General features: G+C 36.7%; 1 protein-coding gene across 12 annotated transcripts in view; it reads left to right on the forward strand.

Moving 5' to 3' along the window:
* DOCK3 (dedicator of cytokinesis 3) overlaps window positions 1–18,274 on the forward strand; it is a 224,773-nt gene that overhangs the window by 19,832 nt on the left and 186,667 nt on the right. For all 12 annotated transcript variants that reach the window (XM_054838228.1, XM_054838236.1, XM_054838229.1 and 9 more), the window contains exons 2-5: window positions 1,192–1,275; window positions 11,235–11,275; window positions 13,560–13,615; window positions 17,142–17,238. In XM_054838228.1, coding sequence (XP_054694203.1) covers window positions 1,192–1,275; window positions 11,235–11,275; window positions 13,560–13,615; window positions 17,142–17,238 — 278 coding nt within the window. The remainder of the gene's footprint in view (window positions 1–1,191; window positions 1,276–11,234; window positions 11,276–13,559; window positions 13,616–17,141; window positions 17,239–18,274) is intronic.

Consider the following 18,274-nt stretch of genomic DNA (forward strand, 5'->3'; position numbering starts at 1 on the left):
CTGGACTTCAGACTTTCTGGTTAATTGCTTTAAGTTCTGCACAGAGAGTCTTTAATCAGAAGGGATTCAGTGGCTTTGACATGGAAAGATATTTGGGGAGGAGATGAAATTCAGCTCTGTCATCACATGGGATCATCTCAACCATACCTGGAGTGTTTGCATTTAAAGGGGAGTGTTCCCTTAAATTGGAAAAAAGGAGGATGCCCACTGGAGGTCACTATTTCAACTCATGGAATTCCACTTGTAGTGCTCCAGTGTGTGTGTAGGTGACATACAGGGCGTACTCTGTGACTGAGCATGTACTTAGTTAGAACAAGGTACTTGACTGATTAAATTAATTCTGTGCCTGAGTGAGTTTTTAAATACTGATGAACAGGCATTACAGGATTGAGGGGGGAGGGTGGCACACCTTATTTGCAATTCATCCTTTGTTTTGACATGTCATGTTTCAGGTAACTACCCATGTCCAGGTCCCTATTGTATTTTGATAATATGATTAAAGAATCTTTATACTATGGTAATTTTTTAAAATTTATTTTTAAAATTGAGGTTTGTGTAGTAATTTTTGTAGTTGTGTTCATATTTTGTGAAACGTTAAGATGTGTTCTTATTTTCCCTGGTTAATGAAAACTAAAGACACCTATAAAAATATTTAAGATACATGCCATGTTAGTGCTTATGAAAAGTACATATTCTTATGTATTCTTTTATATATCTACTTAAATATAATAATGTATAGTAATATAGGATTTTTGCAGTGTATTAGTTGCACAGATGGTATTTGAAATAGTTTCAACTTGGAGGAAAGTAATTCCTGCCGTTGACTATAATTTTTGCAGTTGGGACTGCCTGTTCATTGATGAATTGTGTGGTAGAGTAAGAATTGTGAGACAAGGAAATCTTTGTATGCAATACTAATCAGGGGTTGGTGATTAAAGTGATTACAAGCCTTACTTAATTCAGAAATCTTTTTAAAAGCACAACTTTTATATTGCTGCTGAGCATTATTTCTGATAAGGGCCAAAATAAAGATATCTGATGAGGAAGAGTTGACTGACAGGTTTTCTGGGCAGCTATGTAGTAGCTATTTTTATGTAAGGAGTGAGCTAAAGTGCTATGCTTAGAAGAAAAATTCACACAAAGATTCAACTCTCATAGGTCTCTCTCTCTCTCTTTTTCTCCACCCTCTAGTGATATGCAGCTTCCGAGGAGCTGTACCGCAAGGCTTGGTCCTGGAACTAGGTGAAACTGTCCAGATCCTAGAGAAATGTGAAGGTAAGTGTGATGCCCAAGAAGTAATCCCATTTTCTGTGTAAGAATATACAAATATCTTAATCTAGCAGACTTTAATAAGTTGTTTGGAAATCATGATGCATCAAATCAAAGCACTTGAATAAAACCTAATCTGACCCACTTTCTGTAGGAAAGGCTGAGTGCTGTTGGCACTAATCCAGTCTGATAGGGGGTCAGTGTGTTTTAAGTTAACCATCTGTCCAGAAAATCTTGAACCCTGACCTGATTGTTGTATTGTAATTGGGTCTTACAGTGAATTTTCATCATGTAAAGTATATAATCAGTATCTTTTTTTACTATATTTTTCTCAGTGTTACTGTTATGCATTTCAGTTAAGTATATTAGTGTTTATTATTTAGAAACATCTGAACACATGAAAAATATTAGTTATGAAATAAATTAGCAAATCATTTGGGAGCAATACTGGAAAAAATCTAAAGACTATGGGTTGGGGGGGGGGTTGCTTTGCATTTAGCTTCATGTGGGTTTTTTTGTACTGAAAGAAAAATGCCATTGTAAATGTTATAACTATAGTTCTTTCTTATGTGGCTGGAGTTGTCTGTGTGTGAATAAATTGAATGTCCTAATCCTCTGCTTTATTCATATGAATAATGTGATTGAAATTGTTATATTTAAAACGGGAATGATTTTTATCCTAATGTTCAGAGTCAGCAAGTGGTGTAAAACATGTCTGTTGAGAAGTAGGTTGACAAGATACAGTATGAGAACATGTTTCACTGTAGTCTGAGGTGGAATGATGTAACGTTAATCCTGAAGTGTTAAAACAAAATCAAAACCAGATCCACAAATTTGAATTCCAAATTAACATTCCACAAAGTTGTAGGTTTGGGTTTGTTCAGTTTACAGTCATTTTTCATCTCCAGTGTTAATATTGCTATGCGAACCTTCTGCGTGCTTGTCAGAAGACTGCTTTTCTTCTTTCATGCCTAGAAGTCTTTTGCTTTTGATGCTTTTTCTTGTACTCAGGTGTTTTGTTTATTTACCTACTGACTTAAAAAAAAGTGACCTCTTGCATGCTAATTTTTCTAGGAAAGTAGTAGCTTCTTCACCCACACTTGTAAAAATTTTCTGTTGAATGAGAGTTTTGCAGTGCAATAGTGATGTTTAATCAATGAAGAAGCATGCTGTAAACAATACCTGTAGTATTATACCTGCAAATGATAATGTTTTTTAAAAAAAAAAACAAAACAAAAAAACAAACGTGGTGTACTGGACTAAGCTTTACTCAAGCACTGAGTGTCGGTTGTAGTCATTCCACCAGGTCTTGCGAATTAGTACATGGTGCAAGCTAAGGAAAAAAATATTACTTTGCATAGGATAGTATAACCCTAAAGGTAAAACAGTGTATGTTGCTGAAAGCAGTCATGATATTTTCAAACCATTTCTGGTAATCAAGGAAACTTTCAAAACTCTGGGAAATTAAAGCACAATCTCAAAGGAGCAGGTTGCTTACAGAAAAGCAAAAGGATTATCCAATGTCTCTTTACAGTGCCATAATAATTAGACTCTGTATATTTCCTTTGCCAGTAGTTTTGAGGATGATTCCTCAAAGGTGATTCATGCCAGTCTTCAAATTGCTGAGAAAGGAGGCCCTCAGGCAAAGTGTATTCCTGGGTGGAAGGAGGTGCTTGTTACAGAGGTGTTTTGGTCTTGGTTTTTTAAGCCCTCTATCCTGTCATTTTGGTTGAGGTGACTTTGCCATAGACATAACATATGTAAAAAGATACATTAATTTTGATGATAATGTCTGTAACTCCATAGTATGAAACTCATCTGAATATTCAGATGGTCTGTGCTACAGCTCTTGCATGTGTGAATTATGCAAAAAAGCACACTAAAAGTGCAAAGTAGGTTCTTAAAAGAAAAAAAGTAGTTGTTAAAGCATTCTTGTCTAAGTGGTTGTTTAACATGGTCTTTGGTTTGCCTTGCAAATTTAGAATGAAACATACCTCATCTACTTCTGCATTGTTTGCTGGGGATTCTTTTGTCCAGACAAACTGGATAAATTCATGTTAACCCATGCAAATAAGGGTCACTACTGTGGGAGTCAACAGAAGATCCATTGCTGTTTCGGCTTCCCTTCTTACAATAGTTTGTGCATAATTCTCTACAGTAGGGACTTTGCTGTCTGGGGTAAAAGGATTCACATGCATGCAAACCTTCATGTGACGTGAAGAATGATTTTGGAGACTCGCTGAAGAATTCAAGGTTGACAAAGACTCAAATACTAGCTATACTTCTGAATGTGCTTATTTTTAATCATAATGACTTATTTAATAACTATTATTATTGCACATAGTGACTCGTGTAAAAAGCAGTTGCTGCATTTAGAGCAATTGAATGAAAGAGTAGGGAATTTTCTGTATCAAGTTCTTGGGTACCTCTGCAGCTAAGTTATATATATATATTTGCAGAGTAAAGGAACAAATATATACACACACACATGTGCACACACGTACATATACATGTATTTCTCTCTTTAAGGCTAATAAATATGAATACCAGTTGATAACACATTTTAAAAAAAAATTTATTATGGTTGTCTATGCATTTTTTAAATAAAATGCAATGAAATACAGTTGTCTTTGTTAAAATAGATCTTGTTCATGTGCTTGAAATTGGAACTTTTGAATTTCAATCAATTTGTGTGCCTACCACTGTGTGTGCTTTCATACTAGGCCACAAATGTCTAAATTGCTGTTTTCTAACCCTGTCTAACTCTGATCAACACCTCCCACTGCCTGGTCCCCCAGTAATTCAATATGGCAGGGTTCAAACCCATGGCCTTAGTCTCTGCCTTTCCTCTGGGGCTACAGAAAGCTCCACCCATGTTTTCATCACTGTATGCTATCTCTAATGCATGTGATGTTACCAGGGTGGTTTTATAGTTACTATTTGCATGAAGGACTCTGAGATCCTTGACTGGTCTCACTTAAAGGTAACAAATACTCTTCAAGATACCAGTTGTATGTATGCTTGTCTTTCACAGCTTTCCCCTCTCAAGCCCTTCCGCTTATAATTTTGCCACTGAGAGAGAACTGAAACAGCAAGTGGTATTCTCTGCCTTACATGCCATGCATTGAGGAGGTGAAATGGTATGGCAATAGTATGCCTCCTATAAATGCTGAAAGACAGAGTTTTGTCAAGTGACAAAGTACAAGCATACTCATTGTTTGAAATACATGTGGCCTGTGCATTCCAAAGAACACCCTATTTTTCAAGTCATTCAGCTATTGCCCTGCCACTGGCAGTAGCTGTGAGTAACTAGTGGCATTCAGAGTAAATTTGTCTGGTTTGCCCATTCATTTTTATTGCTAGGGAGCAGTTTTCTTTAGATTAAAAATACTACAGCTTCAGTGACTTTAATTATTACGTTGAGACTCTTGTATATTCACTGAAGAAAAGAAACACTAGCTGATGCCTGAAGCGCCAGTTAAAAGAATATTATCTTACCCATGCAAATTCTGGTATCCACACAAGTATTTATTTACATGGTTTTTGTGTGTGTGTGCTTGTGTTAATAAAAGGGTTCTTAAGCCACGCATGTAATGTATTTAAAGTTTCCCTCTGTTACTCCAGCAGCAACAGCACGGTCAAATGAAGACTTTCCAGTATTTGAGACACTTATGCAGCAGATATGGCTTGCAATTAGGGTTTTTTCTTAAATTCTTGAAGAATTCAATGTGATTGAGAAGTGATATCTTTGCCATGCTTCCGAGTTGTACCATACAGCTGAGTGAGGAATCACACTTCAGACTGCCATTGCTGTGGGAGCAATGCAGGTTTCCTTCCACTGTCAGGAGCTGTCCTGTGGCTGGCTGGGCCAAGTTGACTCATTCCCAGTAATTTGGGTTTACCCTGAGAAAGATGTCCCCCAGTGAGATATCCCTTTTCCTCTTTGCCTTTTGTGGAGTGTGCCAGTGGAACTGAAGGTTCTGGGATTCACACAGCTGCTGCGGAAGATCTTGCCTGGCTATTCAAAATACTCTTTTGGAGTGCTGGAATGGCTTCTTGATGGCCTTCTATTTGGCTAAGACCAAGATAAAACACATTCTATTTCTTCTGCTTTTGTTGTGGCATCTCTCTGACTGCATTATTAGCATATTCCTGTGGCTCTGCTGGCATGAGGCTGCTCCCTGACATGGTGTTGGCAGGCTGGGTTGGCTATTCATCTGCTGCTCGTCCTGTCCTGGCACTGCTCAGAGCATCAAGTTCAGAACGGAGTGGTCTTGGCATTGAGTGGTTTCGGCATCAACAAGCTTTTGTTAAGCACTGTTACTATCCATTTTCTGGGTCATTTTGAGTACCTTTAGCTCTGCACAAAGGTCCTCTGAAAGCAGCTTACATGCAGACCCAAAGGTAAAAGCAATTGTTTGTCTACTATGCAAAAGATAGCTTTCCTCCAGATTTTGAGGGTTACTCACAATACTGCAAAGTATACTTATTTTTGTAGGACAAAGGAGGTTTGAGTTCTTGTAGCAGATTCTACTAGCAGTGCTTTCTTTAAGAACCAAATTTAGCTTTAGGATTTACCATAAATACTTCTGTAATTTATTTTCTGAATTCTATTTGTCAAGAAATTATATGTTGAATTTGTTTTTTCATGCAGTCTGCAGCCGATGCTACTTTATTCAACCCAGATATTTGAGCTTTTATTTTTCTGAAAAATAGATCAATACCTTCCAGTTAGGACCCTTTTGGTTTTCTGCTACTGAGTGCTCAAAAGGGATGAGCTTTTTCCATGTGACAGACCTCTTGTTGATTAAGTGGAAACCTGAAAAGGGTTATGAGGTGGCTTTTAGAAAGAATATCCTGTTTTGTTCAAGGCACTTTCAAGTAAAGATCAAAAAATATTGGTGGCTCTTCTAATCGCTCAGATTAAGAGATTGAGATGTGCAGGCCTGCCACAGAGCTCCTTTTGCAATTTAACTAGGATTGCACTATTGCTGAGACTTCTGAGTGTGATCCATCTTTGGAAAGACTGTTTTTCAGTCTTTATCTGAGAGTATGCAGGTTTCAGTAATATGGCTTCACATTTCCCACACTGTGAATTGCCATAGGTACAGGTGGTTGTAGGTGAAAGATACATTATTTACCTAAGCATTTTACGTTCTGCCTCTTCAGAGGCCTTGTTGAGTGCTAGGGTTCAGAGGAGCTAAGCAGAAAGCCTAATAGCAGGAAGCTGAAAAAGCCCTAGCAACAAAGGGAAGGACAGGCACACATTCTTGCATATGCTGCTAAGTAATTTAGCTTTTATTACTGGCCTGCTAGTAACCTACAGTGTGAATATATGTATAGACTATGCATTTTGAAGAAAAAGTTCCAAGCAAGTGGTGGTCTTAACATGCAGGGGGAACAGGCATAATGGGGTGCTTTTCCTTTTGTTTTTCTCCAGTTTTATTACCATGGAAGTAATCTTTGAGGGATTATTTGCTGTGTAGGGTGTACAGAGGGCAGAGCTGTAGATCAGCCTCCTCTTCACTTTTCTTAGCTTGGATCAAATATTGTTAGATGGTATTGAAAAAAGCAGATAGAAAGCACTGTGTTTTTTCCTGAGTTTTATGTTTCACCTTAAAAAATGTAATGTTTAGATGCAATGGTAGGTTTAGCTGGCATGGATCACTGTGCAGTGTGGCTGTATTGCTTCAGGTAGTCTGCTTGGTTTATCTACTACACTGTGCAAGAGAGTCCATGTAAAAGCAAAGTTGGAATAGAGCTTTAAGATACAGTGACTTGCCCAGAACACACTGGAATGGATATGATTCATTCCCTTTTCTTCTACAATGCTTGGATTAAACCTTTGTCTTGAGCCTACTGAGAATATAAAGTATGAGGTGTTCAAAATCTGTTAGATTAGGAAAGCATATGTAATTCCTGCATGGAGTTACTGTTTTACTGAGGCATTACGTCTGTCATACTATCAGTTTCTTTAAAACAAACAAAAAGCTTTGCACCTCCATTCATCAATATTTATCAAGTATGTGCCTTTGTCATGACACTTACCCAGAAATACACATTGACGCAACATTAAGATGCAGTCCAAATGGTTGCATTCATCCCCAGCTTCTCACAAATGTTCAGACGTAACAGTGCTTTCTTCAGTTGTTATTGTGCTGTGGCATAAGCAGTAGGCTCATCCTGTGCTTGTCTTCCTGAGTGATCAAAGAAAAAAGTTTCCTTGCAGTGTCATCTGTATCATTGAAGGTATTTTTGCCTATTCTAGGATGTCTTCGTCATTTTATCTACTTCATTTTGACTAGGATACATACTTGAAATTCATCAGGCTTGTTTGGGATATATTTAGCGTTCTCCTTCCTATCCTGAATAGGATGTTGCTTAATGTGGTGTTTCAAATAGACTAATTTTTGATATTCTTATAGCAGATGATGTTATATGGTATGGAATGTCCCTTTGGCTGATTCAGGTCAGCTGTCCCAGCTATGTCTCATCCCAGCTTCTTGCCTACCCCAAGCCTACTCACTGGGGGTGGCACATTGGGAAAAAGAGAAAGCCTTGATGTTGTACAAGCACCAGTCAGCAATAGCCAACACGTTGATCTCTTACCAGCACTTGTCTAGCCACAAATCCAAAACACAGGAGCAGACAGGCTATTGTGGAGAAAGTTAACTCCATCCCAGCCAGATCCAGTACACTGATTCATTTTTTGAAAACCAGTTAGAATTATCTGTCTTGCTTTCCCTAGGTCATCCACTAGGTCAAGCAGTTTGAGAATATTCTTAGCTGTCAGAAAAGGAAATGGGGGGAGGCATTGTGTGCACGAAGCACAGTCTTTCTCTGTAGAGAGTTGTAGGTGTTCTAGCTCTGGTCTTGCCCCTTAACTTCATCTATTCTCAAATTCTTATTAGTTACTGACTAGACAGACAGTTAATCTGTTCAAATTGTAGGATACTCATGATTGTTGTTTCACATTAACTTATTACAGCATTCTTGTCACTTCATAGCCATGTATTCCTGCTTCTTAATTTTAAATCCATCTCTTTCACCATTTCCTTGAAGTCAGTACTGTTTAAAGGCTATGTATCACTAGAAAATGAATGTCATAATGCTAAAGCATTAGCAATTAATTATTTGTAGGACACTAACATCTAAAAGTATTAGTCAATATTGAGGTCTAACCATGTAGTGTATGTTGTGATCACAATTAGCTGAAGCACCTGCCTGGATTTGATGGCTATCATGATTAAATCCTCCAAAATACATGTTTTTTAAAATATATTATTAGATCAATATTAATCTATTTAAGACTAATTCCAGAATAAAGGTTTAGTTCATTTTAGTGAATAGCGTAATGCAGATGCAATTTTCTAAATGTGTTTTTTAAAAAAAAGCATTGTACCTTTTCTCATAGCTTTTCCTTTGAGATACAGAATGAGGTTTTGGTAGTGTTCAGTGTAAGAAAATAAGGAATTACATTTTACTATTTAGTGCTTTCAGGTTCTGGTGAGCTCTTCTTTCTACTGTATCTTGCTTGCATGGAGTTGGAGGAAACTTAAACCAGAGAAGGGTGATTCTAAAAATACTATACGACACTGAAAAAGAAGAGAGAAAAGAAAGGAAAACTTAAGATCTGGAGAGCACAATCTACAAGATTAAGGGGAAATATACCACTTTTCAAATGTATAAAAGTGCCTACAAAAGAGAAGTCAAGAAAATGTTTTCCATAGTCTCCAAAAGAAAAAAATATCCTGGATTCAAATAGCAGCAAAGAAAGTTCAGGTTATAAAGTGCACGTATGTTGTCTGCGCCACTGAAATAGGTTGTCCAGTGAGGATTTGCTATATCTACTTGAAATAAATATTCAAGATTTTCAAGTACTATATATCAAAATGTTACTGCTATGTGCACATCTAAATCATTATTAGACACCTGCTTTATTGGGTTTTGTTCTAACTTTACAGTTCTGTTCACAAACTCAGATAAAACCACTTCTTTCCATATCTACTGAGAAGTTTGCCATTCTGTTTGTCTTAAAGCTTAAAATGTATGTTTATTTCTAAGGTACAGAGTCTGTGAATATAAAAGTTAGCACATGCTGTATTTAATATTGGTAACAATGAATCACAGGATAAATGCATTTATTTTTTTCTGTGGTCTTAAAAATATGTAGCATCTGTTATTCAGAGGCAGGTGTTGCAGGCACAGTTGTGTGGAGTTTTAGAAATTACTCATTTTAAGGATCTGTACATGTTGTTTGTTCATATATATTTATATTAATATGATTGCCATGAAGTTTGATCAACTAAAAAATAAATGGAAACCAAAATGTTATTTTTTAATATAAGCAATAATTTCATGGGAAAATAAATCGTGTTATGTTCTATCTTCATGAGAAATTTGTGTAATAAAGAAGATGGGTTTTAATTTTTTCCATACTGATTTTGAAATTCATTAATTATTTTCTTTTGTATTGACTCAGATTTCCTTAAAATAATTCAAGACTAGCAGGCTGCCTTTAAAACCAAATGAAGGTCCTCTTCCCCACTTCTGAGCCTCTAAATGAGACTTATGTTATAATTCAGCCAAATATGAAGTCCTCTTTCTGAGAGAGACTAAACACAGTTACTTTGTTCTGTTCTTCTCTATTCTCCATGGCAAATTACTGACAAATTTTCCTAGTATTCTTGAACGCTGCAGATACTAAATTTTACCTGTCCTCTGTAGAAAAAAAAAAAAGTAGGAAGTTGCTGGAAAAATCAGAGCTATTTTTGTGGAAAGTGGATTTAGATTATGTGAAATTGTTGGGCTCGGGCAAGTTTGGGTTGTTGCCTGTCTGAATACCAGGCTGCAGTAGACAGTGACATGCAGGCAGTTGAACTTGCTGCTTGTGTAGTGTCTGCATCTGGCCCACTTTGCCCATAAATTTCTGGTCTCCAGGGAGGGCCAGGCCTCCTCTCAGAACTCACCCCTGGCACTTTTCATTGCCCGTGCTCCTGTGGGGTGTTCCAGGCTCAGGTCATAAGGTTAGCTTTATGTTCTGGGGCTGAAGCATTAGACCCAGATATGAAGAGAGCAGCCTGTTTTTGACAAGTATTCAAGGTAGTTTTGCATGTCTTAGGGAGTTGAAGAGCAGCTCATCTACCATGATCACTGAAGTGCTCCTTTGCCATTGTTAAGCTGGGTGGTGTTTTCAGCACTTTTTTTCCTGTTGAATCTTGCATGGAGTAACATTACTTTCACCTGTGTAAAACAGGAGTAATTGGGTGGCTCTGTTTAACTTGTAGCTGTTGCAGCTTTAGCTTTTGTTCCTGATTTATTGTCCTGTCTGGGGCTATTATCTGATGGGGGATACAAGAATAATAATTGGGTTTGTAAAATTAGATCCTAAAGCCTGTTCTCTAGTCTCACAGACATACATAAGACAAGACATGTGCAAAGGATTTATATTAGTTTAAAAAGTTTTAGAAATGTATGATAACAGCTTTTCCTGCCTTTAAAAGGACAAGTTTTTGAAGTCTGGAGATTTTGTTAAGATAAACACTACGAAGAGACTCATGTACCAGCATGATGATCCTAGAGGTCTTTTCCAACCTTAAAGATTCTATGATTCTATGTAAGAAAAGTTTTTAGTACAGATTCTTGCATGAGTGCTGAATGCATCTTTGCCACAGTGGCTAAAGATTGTGAGTACAGTGACTAAGTATACTAAGCTGCTTTTATTCTTGGTGGGAATAAACAGGTTCTTAATTGTGTCTCATCATTGCAGAGCAAAAGAATATAAAATAAAATAAAAACCAACAAAAACCAAATAAAAAACCCTTGAAAAATTTTACCTACATGAGGCACAGCTGGTTTTTGAGATGATCTCAGTAACTGCATAGTTTTCAGTCGGTTTGCTTCTGTGTAAAGTAAGTAATGCCACAAATTAATATAATGTGTTTTATCTTTTTATCTGGTTTTAGGCTGGTACAGAGGTGTTTCCATTAAGAAGCCTAATGTAAAGGTAAGTGTGAATATATTTTTTTTTAATTTAGTCGGAGATTATCTCTACTTTGCTGTTGCAACATTGTAACTTTTAGTTTTCCTTACCCTTAGGATTTTACTTCTCTAACTTTTTTTCCTGTGGAAGTATTGGATTTCTTTTCTAAATGATACTCATTAGTCACCCAAAGGATCAGCAAACCTTCCTGATACGTAAGATGTAATCTTTCCAACATTTATAAATCTCATCCAATTTGATCGTCTCCACCCTACTCCCCTAAGAAAAGCATAGATGGGTGATCTTGTATTGCTTAATTCAGGATTTTTAAAGAACCCATTTAATAATTTGCATTATTAATCTAAGACAACTTTGAAAAAAGTCTGATGAAAAAGGATATTTTAAGTTTGTTCTTTTTTTCAGGTTTTTACAGTTTAACCACTGCATTTGGTTATTTTCCAGTCACATCCCTGTTTTGCTCTTGGAGAACTTTTTTGACTGTTCTGATATGAATTTTTTGCAAGTGAATATGTATTTTTATATGTTTGGATAGATACTTTTACAAATAGGTGCTTCTTTGTAAGCATCACTTTGTTATCTTTTGGTTTAAATATAGCTTGTATTTAAGAAGAAAAGAGTACCAGATTCCTCATGTTTACCTGTATTATGGAATATAATATTGCCTGTGTTATGTTTTCATGACTATAATACTCTTTAAGTGGAAAAGCCTCTGTTGATTGTGTGTGTGTTGGTACATCTTCTGCTTTTGTATACGTTCCCTTTGATCGGAGAGCCCTACAAACCTTTCTTGGTTTCTTAGGTAACCAGCACAGGATCACAGAAATAAATAGCATTAATTGGAAATGAACCAAACAAGAAACTGAAGTAGCATTTCTTCCCTTTCCAGATTTTTGTGTGGCTGAAAGCATCTACACTTACTTTTTTTCCCCTGATGAAGCCATTCCTATTAGATCAATCTTTTTTCCTTCTGCGATTTCAGTCTTGCCTAGGAAAAGGAAGGAATTTTTCTTAGCACTTTGAATCACCTTTACTTAGTATTTTTTTCTTCCTAAATTGTACTGGTTTAAAGCTCTAAAAATTTAAAGCCCACACTTGATTACTGACATTTTTGTGAGAGGCTGTCAGCTGGTTTTTAACCTGAAGATTACCAGTGCTGATCCTGTATTCCCCATTGAAGTGCAGGCTTACCGTTCTTAGAGACTGACTTGAATTTGCTGTGAGGATTCAGGGCTACGTGTTTTACAGAGATAATGGAACACTATGAAAAGTTAGGTTTAAATTACCTCTTTTCCCCACGTCTCATCACAAAAGAACACAAGGGCACAGGCAAAGTTAGAATCCAGCCATCATGGGAACAGCAAAAGGCAAATAGCTGGAGCTATCCCAAGTGGAAGCTTTTTGTTGCAAAGAGGGAGGAAAAAGGATAGCTCCAGCACATGCAAGTAATAGAATACTTTCTTTCCTTATTGAAAGACTGGCATGGGGGCTAGACACAAAGTTGATGACGGACTTTTTATTTTGATTTTCTTAAACCTATGTCCTTGTCATCTAATGTAATGTATGTAGCACAGAGAGCCCTGGTCTGGAAGGATACTGACGCTATGCTGCAAACTGCACGATAGCCACTTTTCTGGCTGTCCCAGCCAGCTCACATCTCTCCAGTAAATGTTGCTGGTAGTTACTTCTGTTACTCATTCCTTTCTGCTAACTGCAAGCTGTCCTCTGAACTCTTCCTACTTGTCACGCCTCTTTCCTGCTTGCTCATCACCTGTTAGTGGATTATTGGGCTCTCGCAGTCTTTGCAGTAGGAAGACAATTGGCTAAACTTAAATGTTTTCTTTTAAATCAATCTTGTCCCTTCCAAGGCAGCTGTGTAGGATTAGTGACACCTTTTTGTTTGATCCTAGTTGACTTACCCATAATTTTTAGACCAGAGCATATTTCCCATACGTTTCTGAACACTTCAGGAACTTTTGGGAATGAAAAGTAATCAGTTTGAATCTTTGTATGAAATTTTTGTTGAATAGACTTGCAAAACTTCCTTATTAAGAAATTGATCTTTCACGATGGAGGTTTGGTTCAGTGTGCTGTCCTGTTCTAAGATGGATTAAAATGATCAATTGTGACTAATCTGAATGTTGACTTTTGACTGTGGTAGCTTCTTTGAAACAGTGTTAGGGTGGGTTTTTTAAATAGGTATATTGGCAATTATTTGTTGTGGCTTAGCATACAAATGCTAAAAACTACAAATGTATTTTTCTAACTTACAGACTTCTTTCTCTTGCAGGGGATTTTTCCTGCAAACTATATTCACTTGAAAAAGGCAATCGTCAGTAACAGAGGGTAAGTAGTTTTTCTTCTCTTTAAGAAGCTGCAGTGTTTCTCATCTAGAAGGGAATCTAAGAAATAGTTATTAAAATTTATAGAGTGGTTTTAGTTTATTGCATCTTTTGTTGTGTATTAGGGTGTGAAAATTAAATGTAATTCTGCAGAGCTTTGGGGTTTTTTTTATTTTTAATATAGCAAGAATCAGTGCTGTTGGTTACTCCTGTTCACTTTTGCTCATAAAATTTTAATTCTAGAGGTGTCATGTGAAACGCATGCATTTTAAAGAGCTCTACTTCTATTTTTTTATTTCTGCTTCTTCCTCACTGGCAAAATTCTATATATTCCCCTTTGTTATGGAGGCACCAGCATGTAGACAGCCCATCTCGTTTATCAACAGATTTTCACTGAGACCTAGCTCACAGGGTAGCTATGTTACTGGGAAACTTTTCCAAAGGATCCAACCCACTGTACTTCAAGCCAAAGAATGACTGAAGTACACTCTGCTGAAAATATTTTACCTTCGCTGTCTTATAGGCAGCTCATATGTTAAACCTAGAGGTAAGATTAATTTAGTTAATGTGAATAGCAATACTGATGGCAACATAATGTCAGAGATTTTACTGTGTGTAGGCTCTACAACCTGCAAAGTTTCCTGTGAGATTGACTAAGACTCCTGAAATCAATATCCCGTGTCTTCACTGCTGCTTTTACCTGCATTTTCTAGATTAAGGGCACTGTGGGGAGATTTATAAGTGCATCATTTTCAGACCATTACCCAAGGCAACAAATTAAATGTGGAAGATAAAATGTATTAAATGGCATTTAGTGAAGTACCTGTAGAAAAATGTGACTTCTGATAGCCTTGAATTGGAGGTTTATCCTCAAAGGGACTGAGTAAAGATTGTAAGGGCAACTGTAATACTGATGCTTCGTAACTTTGGGGTGTAATAAAATTATACATATTGCATAGAATGACTACTTCTAACATGTACTCTCCTTAGGGGGAAGTTTCCTGTAATCTGTAGTTAATTAGTACTTGATGTTAGTTCAAAATTTGTAAAGGGCAACCAATTCAGGATATATAAGTATCAAAGACTGGTATACCGACTGTACAACAGAACGTAATACAACTCTAAATGAGAGATCATGGTTATTTCATGTTTTGGTAAAAGAAATTCTCCCCCTGTATTGAAGCATATATTCAAAGTGCCAATATGAACACTTGTGAAATGATAGAGCATGGTATATAATGTTCTTATATTTGAGTCATGGACCCAATGTAATGTCATTAGTACGTGGGTATAATGGAAGAAGTGCAGGATTATAGGAAGGCAAAGCATTGTATTTACATGGTTAAATGTAGTCCTGATGTGCATTCTCTTTAAATCCAGCCATACTGTTGAAGACTGATCTTCCAAAATGTTTTATTTTTTCACTGATGCCAAAAGTTTGTAAATCCATTTCCAAAAATAATCTTTAGAACATTTTCCTTCGGTTTTGATCTGCCCCCCCCCCCCCCCCCCATTAGCTAAAGAGTATTGTGTGATTCCTTTTATCTTTTTGTTTTCTGTGGTTGAACTATTTTGAATCCCTTCCCTGTAATGGCATTTTACAGAGATCTGAAAAGAACTGAATTTTCAGCTAGAGGTGGTTGTGGCATCATTTTTAATGTTGCTAGCATCAAGCAAACTTTTGATGATATATACTAAATGCAGAATTTTAGTTTAACGATTGAAATGATCTTTGAATATGAGCTAAAGAATAGGTGTTGGGATTTTCATCATATTCTTAGTGTCATACTTCAGATCACAAGCATACTCTGTGGAGACTTGTTAAAGCATGAATTGAGATTTCCTAGTCTTACTGTGGCCAAATTTTGAAAAAACCCAAACCAACAAACAAACCTCAAAACCCAACCAAACCCAAACAAAAACATTGCAGCAGTAGAATGCCCAGTATCGGTCAGTGTTTCAGTTTACCACAACTAAATGTAGGAATGATAAGGTCATTGGCATAATAACAGAAAAAAATTGTGATCTGTCTTGTCTCCTGGTATGTATGTATGTGAATCGGTGTTTCCTAGCCCTAGCTTTCAGGGGGCATGAATGCATGCCTAATATGACTATGCCAGGTTTTTAAGATAGTGATGTTTCTAACGTATGTATATTTTAGATCTTAATATAAGATTTACTTATGTCATTGATATGAGTTTTTGTAGCTTGGAAATGAAGAATTGAAGCTTTTGTTCGATAAGTTTTCTGCTCCAAGAATACAGAGACACATACAGTGACTTAACTTCATCATCCTCTCCCCCATTGTTTGTTAACTTTGGCTTCAGCCAATGTGGCACAATTATTTCTAGTAAGAATTTTCAAAAGCAAAATATTGCCGTGAAAGTGTGTGTGGGTTTTTTAATGATTAACTGTGTTCTCTTTTAAAAACAAAAAACCCCCCAACCCCCCCCCCTTTTGGAATTAATTACATCTCATTGTTCGCATATTTACTTCTTAGCACTCATTTAACTCTGCACAAAGAACAGAAGAAATAACTTAAACTGATTATGAAACGGGGAGTTTGTAGCTTCCCTTCAGGAGAATTTCAAAATAACTGTATGCGCAGTTGTCCTTCAGGGTGGCTGGATGCGCTGCAGAGGCCGTCTCTCACTTGACAGTACTTTAGAACCTATGGAAAATTGTTCCAGTAGGGTGTGTGTCAGAAATGTGGTGGGGTTTTTTCAGGTTTTGTTTTTTATTTTATTTTATTTTCCATCTATTTTAAAAATTGCCAAAAGAGCAGAAGCTTGAAATAGACCTTATTTTTACAGCGTCTGACATTTTATTTCAATAATAACATTCAACATAAAGGGCAAGCCAAGGCACTAATGGCTCAGATAATAGAATGGTACTACAATACATACATTAGTTATCACATTCTTGCATTTCAGTGTGATGAAAGAAGAGAGAGCTATGCTTCTTCTTTAATGGGTATGGAGGATCTTGACCACAAAGGAACAAGTCCTATTCTTTTGATTAGAGGATAGCTCACTCGGGTTTCATAGCCAATATTGAAACAGTCTTCTGGATAGGAAAGGTTAATAGATGGCACATCTTTTGCATAGTTGATGATATTGGCTAGCATATTAATTGGAGGGGAAAAAGGGTTGGACTGGCTTAGAGAGAAGGGACACAAACTGTGAAGGGCCCCACTTTACAGGCACGTTAATTTAATGTGCTATGATCATGAATAGTGTTTTCATTGACCTTGATTAGAATGAAATTATATATTTTGAACAGGTAAATAGAAAATGCTTCACATAAGCTGATTCTTGTGGAATGCAGTTGAGGAACGGTTGACATGAATCTGGAGTTGCTTAAGTGTTAAAAGCGACAAAATGTTGCTCTTAAGATATTTTCTTTTATGTTGAACAAATTCAAACAAATTCAAGTTCTAGGATTTTACAAATTACTGTGTTGACATTTATTTCTTTTTCTACCTTTTCCAGGGTACCTTTCCTAATTTTTTTCCCCTTATTCTTGTATAGGCAATATGAAACAGTTGTCCCACTTGAAGATTCTGTTGTGACTGAAGTCACAGCAACACTGCAGGAATGGGCTGTGCTCTGGAAACAGCTGTATGTGGTAAGAACAGTACTCTTCTCATTGTACTTTATTTCTCAAATAACTTGGGAGGTATGTTGATTGCATTTCAGTCCATTAGTAAAAAGTCATAATCAATATAAGAATCGTTAGATTCATTATATCTAGTGGGGGGTTCACTAACTGCAGAATCACTGATCATGTGAGGTCAACATGAGCTATGTTGGAAATTTCAGCAGTTTTGAAATTCTGCTTTCAGATCGGAAAGCTTCACTGTTTAAAAAACCCTAATTTTTAAGTGTTCTTAAATATGTAAGAAATAGTGTATGTGTTTAGTAGCACAAAATGGAAGATTTTCTGTAAGTCCCATCAAAGACTTCAAAGAATTATTCAGCACAGTCTGTGAGTGTTTTAGCATTGAGTTTGAGAGAGGAAGAACTTAGAGGTCTTTTTGTATGATTGTTCCATCCTCTATTAAAAATAAACACTGAAATGTATTGAGTTTTATCTCATCTATTTTATATAATTTTTGGTTGCTGCCACATAATGTCACCTATCTCTGCTTTCATCTTTGTTGTTCTTACTTTTTTAATGGCCAAATCCCATGGAACAGCAAATAAAAAACTTGCACATTTGACAGTATTTTTTTCCTTTTTCTTTTTTTTTTTTTTCCTCCTCTTGGCTTTTTAGCTTAGTAATTGCAAGCCATAATTGTAGGATTAGGATCAAGAACTGTCGGTGGTACATGCATGAATTGCCTTTCTATCCTTATTTTAGAGAAATTTCTCTACATAAAGCTGCAGCAGCTCTGTTTGCTTATTTAAATCTGAAGTGACAGTAGTTAGTTATCTAATAAATAAAACTGGAAAAGATCCAATTAAATGGGTCTAGTGTGTTATAGTTGAATTGAGACAAACAGAGTCCAAAGTAAATTCAATCTGTATTTATTAAGGTAGGAAAGCAAAAGCAGCGCTGGGCGGCCGGAGAGTCGCAGCTCCACCAAAGGCTCGCCAGGTAGAAAAGCAAAAGCAGCGCTGGGCGGCCGGGGAGCCGCGGCTCCGCCAAGGGCTCGCAAATT

This window comes from Grus americana, chromosome 11, assembly GCF_028858705.1.
Source record: "Grus americana isolate bGruAme1 chromosome 11, bGruAme1.mat, whole genome shotgun sequence".
NCBI lineage: Eukaryota > Metazoa > Chordata > Aves > Gruiformes > Gruidae > Grus > Grus americana.